Consider the following 5,693-nt stretch of genomic DNA (forward strand, 5'->3'; position numbering starts at 1 on the left):
AGTCTTGAGCTTTGAGCTTGAGCCAATCCTTTGTCCTTAGCATTTTAAGGGGTCCACTTTTCTCATCCATGCCAAGAGCTTTCCTGAGATATTAATCTTGAAATAGCATTAGCTCAATGAGCTATATGTTGTTAGGAATTACCAAAACCACCTAGGGATAGTTGCACTTTCATTGGGTTAAGCCCCTAATAACGATAAAATAATTTGGGCCACAACCCACTGGGCTAAGCCCCTAATATGACGGTCATAACATCACAAGGAAAGTTAATGGCAAATTTAGTTCTTGTAATTTTCCTATGGCAAGCTTGAGTTCTTTTTCTCTTGGAACCATTGGAAAAATGTTTCTACTTTGTCACATGGCAATTTTACAAGTTTTTTTTCTTTTTGCTAAATTCGTAATGAAATTGACACGAGGGAACTCTTTTAAGTAAATTATCAAAAACTAAATTTGCCAAGGCGGTGAAAATAAATTTTCCATGGTCCACGGAAAAACTAAATTGAAATAAATTTGCCATGTCTATTGAAAATAAATTTGCCATGGTCTGTCAATGCAAACTGCCATGATCTAGCAGTGCAATTTTCTTAAAATTTTCATATTTTTTACCATGGATGTAAAACTAGCCATGGTCTAGCAAGGCAATTTGCCATGGCCCAAAAAGTTTGAATTTTACAAAATAATGTAAAACTTTTGATTCTTTATTGGATCATGAAAACCTACTTTTTGAAGATTAACTAATATAAAGAAAACAAAAAAAGAATTATTTCCTCTTCTTATATTACTGCTTTTCACGTTGTTATTTGGATTCATAGGCCATGGTGAAAGAAAAAGTCAATCATGAATTTTTTTGAAAAAATTGCAATAAGTCACATAGTTAATAAAAAATGTTTGTGTAGAGGTTTCCATTTTTTATTCCTTAGAATCTTCTTTTTTGTCTTTCTGACATTTATGCTTTTTTATTGTAATTTCGGGTAAGCCAAGTGCAAATTATCGGGTACTCAGCTTACTCTTAAATCAAGTTTTTGAAAAGAAATGACGCAAAAGGGTAAGTTGAGCGTAATTTATCGGGCTCTCGACTTATATTATTTGCACCAGAAAAATGGAAATGCTATATTAGAAGCCGAGTCGCTCTTTCAAGACACTCGACAAATACATCCGGCCGTCACAAAGCCGTTAGATGTGGGGGAGGGACATTCGGCAAATACGTCCAGCCGTCGCAGGGCTTTGCCGAGCGCGCTGTCTATGCCGAGTGTTTTGTTTTCTCCATGTTTGCTGAGCGCGTTGTCTGTGCCGAGTGTTTTTTATCTCCATGTTTGCTGAGCGTTCTGTCTATGCCGAGAGTGTTTTTTAGCCTGTTTACCCCGAGTGCTTTTCTGTATGATACTCTAGAGGTATGCTGAGTGCCCGAGAAATTACACTTGGCATAGGTCCACATACTAGGCAAAGTGTACTTTACCTGTAGTGTCCGTTGCTGTTTTGCAGATTGCAATCGCCAAATGAGACGCAGTTGAGAAGCTACTTTTTCCTTACTCTCATTTCTGAAGCCCCTTTCTCCTGCAACCTGTTTTAATCACATTGTTCAAGGCGACACTCAAGTGCGAATATTCGTCTTCTAAGAAAACAGTCTAAGCATGTGCGGTTTGCTTCTTTTTCAGAAGAAAGAGAAGCCAGGAGCAGCTCCACTCAACTAATAGGGGTAAAAGGAGAAGTTATGTACACTGATACAGAGGGTTTACAGGCAGCCTCCGTTTACATCACATGCTGAATCTAAAGATCTTCTCTCCCGAATCAGCAAACCATGGCTAGAAAGATTCTCGACTTATTCAGCACTCGCTACTTCTTCCTACTCTAGCTAGCCCATGACAGGAGATAAGTGTTAAAACTGACAAGGTCTTGCAAGATTTGCTGGAAGACCATGAGCACGGAGAACACCCCCATCCCCACCAGCACAGGCTTTGCACCGGTGAAGCTCACTCTTTCTTTGCCAGCCCTGGACGCTGCTTCTACCTGTTCAAGCCCAGCTTTCTGATCGGATAATTTGGAGACAATAGACCAGGCCATCAATGGGGGGAGAAGGCCGTACAAGATGGTCATGCAGTAGCCCCCCTAAACATGTGGAAATCAGACGAGCAGCAAGCCATCAATCAATCGATCAATAATTCATGACTAGGAACTTTGCTTATGTGTCACTCTACTTCTCCGCCAATCTGCGGCCCAGGATTTGAAGGGTGCGTGCATGCTTTGATGTAAACTTACGGCGATGTCAGTGGCTATAGAGAATGAATCTGGGACGGCAGCTGCTATGAACATGGTTGGGACGACCACCGCCCCTGTGGCAACGAAGCTGAGCCGGTTGCTTTCTAGCAATGTTGGCCAGCCAAGCTGGGTAGATCCTTCTTCCTCAGAAGCGGCCTCGTCGATCTTTGCCTGCACTTTGTCAGAGCACTTTTAAGTTTTAACAGAGGAAAAAGATGGTTCTCCAGGTAGTTTGATCAGCGGTATAAGATGCTAGTAGGTCGAAGTATACAGAGGGGGCTAGATTGGTCATCTGCTCGATGAAGAACTGCGACGCTGCAAGCAGGGTCCCGATGAGAGAGGTCCCGACAGCCAGGAGCGAGAAGGTCTCGACCACCGCGTAGCTCCACCTACACAAAAGAAGCGCGTGAGTCGCCGATGGGGTTCGATTCAATGCCTCCAGCGCGTCATCCAGAGAGGCGAGCGGCATGCATGCAGATCGCTGGACGCTGACAGATGGGGGAAGTACGCCGCCCGTTCTTGGGTACGGCGGCGGTGCTTACTCTGTCTCCAGCTTGTCGAGGATGCCGAGGCTGTTGGGGTCCGTGGAGGAGGCGGCGAGGGTGAGCGCGACGTCGTCCCACACGAGCAGGGAGACGAGCGGCACCAGGCTCCCGACGAGGATCGCGAGCCGGATCCTCGCCAGGTCCCCCTCCAGGTATGCGCAGATCACTGCATGCGCCAACCGCAGTGCATTATGTTCAGCACTGGCTTAGGCTGGTACTGTACCTCGAACGCTTTCATGTCTGGTGGCATGGCAGCTGGAGCATGCGTGGAAGTCAATGAGCACAGTGCATGTGGTTCCTCTTGGGTACGCACGTACCTGGCGCGATGTCGTGGTAGACCAGCGTGAAGATGATCACCGGCAGCGCCGCTGGGACCTGCTCCCAGTGGGCGCTCGCTGGCAGGCTCAGGCCGCCGCCGAACGCCACCGCAGAGACTTCAATCGTCAGCAGTAGCCCTGCATCAGCGGACATATCAGGGCGATGAGATGATGGTGATGCACACCGGCACCCAAGACTTGTTGCCGTTTTGTAAGGTGTGTCTGCTGTCCTGCTTTTACTACTTAGCCGCTTCTTTCCTGTTGGAGATGCAGTGTTGGTGTTACCGCTCTGTAGTCTGGGTTGGGACGCTACGATATGAATTCCATGTGCAATGCTACATGGAAATGTCGAGCAAAGATTTGTCCTGCGCTCCTAGGTGTTAATGCAGATCTCACTAGTGATGCATCCGCTCTTAGTACTACAGTGCTACTACTAGGGTAGTACTGGCCGTTCATCCAAGTGACAACTCACATACTGACATACACTATACGTAGTAGTACTACATTGGTACTGGTACTGGTAGCCGTTGCGTGCCAGCAGAACAGTACTGTACCTATCATGAAGAAGGTGAGCACTTGGTTCACTTGGGCGGTGACGCCGGTGCCGCCGCCGGCGATGAGGAGCGCGAGCGCGGCGGTGAAGGCGGCGCCGGAGACGGGCTCGGGCACGCCGATCGCGCGGGAGAGCACCTCGCCGGACTTGGACGTGTAGGCGACCATGGAGGTGTAGGACAGGAACAGGTAGGCGGTGGCGGCCAGGTTCCCTCCCCACTCGCCGAGCGTCGCCTGCGCCATGCTCTTCATGGATATCACCTCCAGGCCCGCGCCATCGCCGCCATCTTTCTTGCTCTTCCGACGCAGGTGGACGTTGATCTCGGCGATGAGGAGCGCTTCCGCCACCAGGAAGGCCCAGCAGACCACCATGCACACGGCACTTGGAACGAAGCCCTGTGAATTGCCGCAGTAGTAGCATTATTAAGGACAACTCTGTTCTATACCATACTGCCTTCATACACTTGCTTTACTGCTAATTACTCGATGTAAGGATGAAATATGCGAGTGAAATTATGTGGCAGCATTCCAGTAGGTCAAATACTTGACGCGGCTCGTTGTTCTGTTCGTGGGTATCGCATTTCCAGATCGCGAAAGCTCAAGTTGGAACAATTTAAAAAGGCAGAGATTGATCCCGCCAGCCAACAATGACGAACGGGACGCCAATTGAATGCACACAGCAACGCCAGTTGGCGGTCATGGCGAGCAGGTACATGTGGCTGTTCTCAGATGTGTTCAATGAAAACTTTCATATGGGGGCCTCCGTGCTGCTGCGGCAATTCGCTGCACTGATATGGGTGGTAGATGCGCCATCACTCCATAGAATGCTGACCTTCAGGGATCGTTGTAGGTGGGACTGTGCATGCGTGGGCGAGCCTCGAAGGACAGTATAATAATTTCGACATTTCATTCAGTACACAATTTACTGGCCTCCATCGTTGGCTGATTCATTCTGTTGTGCCACCGTAGATCTCACGCTTGACCATGCATGCCGGTGAAATTCTCTACGCGGCGGAACAGGGGGAAGAGAAACTCACCGCGGGCGCGGTGCTCTGCGGCACGGCAAGGATGCCTGACCCGATGCTCGTTCCGATAATGAGCGCAACGGCACCAGCCACGCTCCCTCTCTTCGCCCCGCCACCACCTGGTGGCGGTGACGCTCCGACGGCATCCTGCAGCGGCGGCGCTTGGTCGCCATCTCCTACCTCCGGGCCGCCGCGGGCTCTCGCCGCGACGGCCCGCGCCCTCTTGCCCGCAGCGGCGCCGCACCGTGTGTCGCTGCCGCCGCGGCAGCAGAGGCCTCTGGATAGGCTGGACGGGACGTGGCGGTGGAGCTTGGCCGGGCAGAGCGCGCGCCTGATGACGGTGCCCTGCATTCGGCCGAGCTATGGCTGGCTTGACGGCGGACTCGGAGTGGGATTCCGGATTCGAGCTGGTGGTGGTATATTCATCTCATCACTGGAGTGATACAGAATCTTGAGCTCGAGTGGCTGCGGTCGTCGTCTGCTGGAAAGCTGAAGCTGTGGTGCACAGGGCGAGGGCCGAGCGGACGGTAGTCGGAGAGATTCTGGACCGTGCACGTCTCGACCTTTGCACCGTCCGTACGGGAAAAGGATGTGATGTCTGCTACCCGACGGACCGGGGAGAAGATTTTTGTGTGCGTGTCCAGCAGTAGGGAATTTTATTCAAGCGAAACAGCGCAAAATGGACAAAAATAACCCGCGGGCGTAACAAGTTCACCAAATAAATTCTGGGCGAAACTATTTCACCCAGCTAAGTAGCGCCCGACACATCACCGCTACACTACACTGCATAGTGCCCGTCTGACAGGGGCCACACTCCTCGCTAGCATGGCACCCCGGGGCCGGGCTGGGCCCCACCCTTAGTTAAGTACCGCCCAGCTCATAGGCGCTATGTTACCTAGTATAGCGCCTCTTTGTAAGACGCTACACTTTGACTTGGTAACCGGCGCGGGCCAGCCCTCCCTGGCCAGCCCGACTCACACACCCCAAGAGCATTCGAACA

The 5,693-nt window shown here is 50.7% G+C and overlaps 1 protein-coding gene across 1 annotated transcript; it reads right to left on the reverse strand.

Moving 5' to 3' along the window:
* Window positions 1-1,676: 1,676 nt before the first annotated feature.
* LOC125552251 (uncharacterized) lies at window positions 1,677-5,251 on the reverse strand. Its single transcript, XM_048715744.2, has 7 exons — window positions 4,706-5,251; window positions 3,671-4,064; window positions 3,117-3,254; window positions 2,797-2,965; window positions 2,526-2,643; window positions 2,255-2,425; window positions 1,677-2,104 (listed from the first exon to the last, which is right to left on the reverse strand). Exons 1-7 carry the CDS (start codon window positions 5,042-5,044, stop codon window positions 1,847-1,849), a joined length of 1,587 nt encoding a protein of 528 aa, XP_048571701.2. The 5' UTR covers window positions 5,045-5,251; the 3' UTR covers window positions 1,677-1,846.
* Window positions 5,252-5,693: the final 442 nt, after the last annotated feature.

Source organism: Triticum urartu, chromosome 4A, assembly GCF_056163025.1.
Source record: "Triticum urartu cultivar PI428250 chromosome 4A, HENAU_Tu73, whole genome shotgun sequence".
Classification (NCBI taxonomy): Eukaryota; Viridiplantae; Streptophyta; class Magnoliopsida; order Poales; family Poaceae; genus Triticum; species Triticum urartu.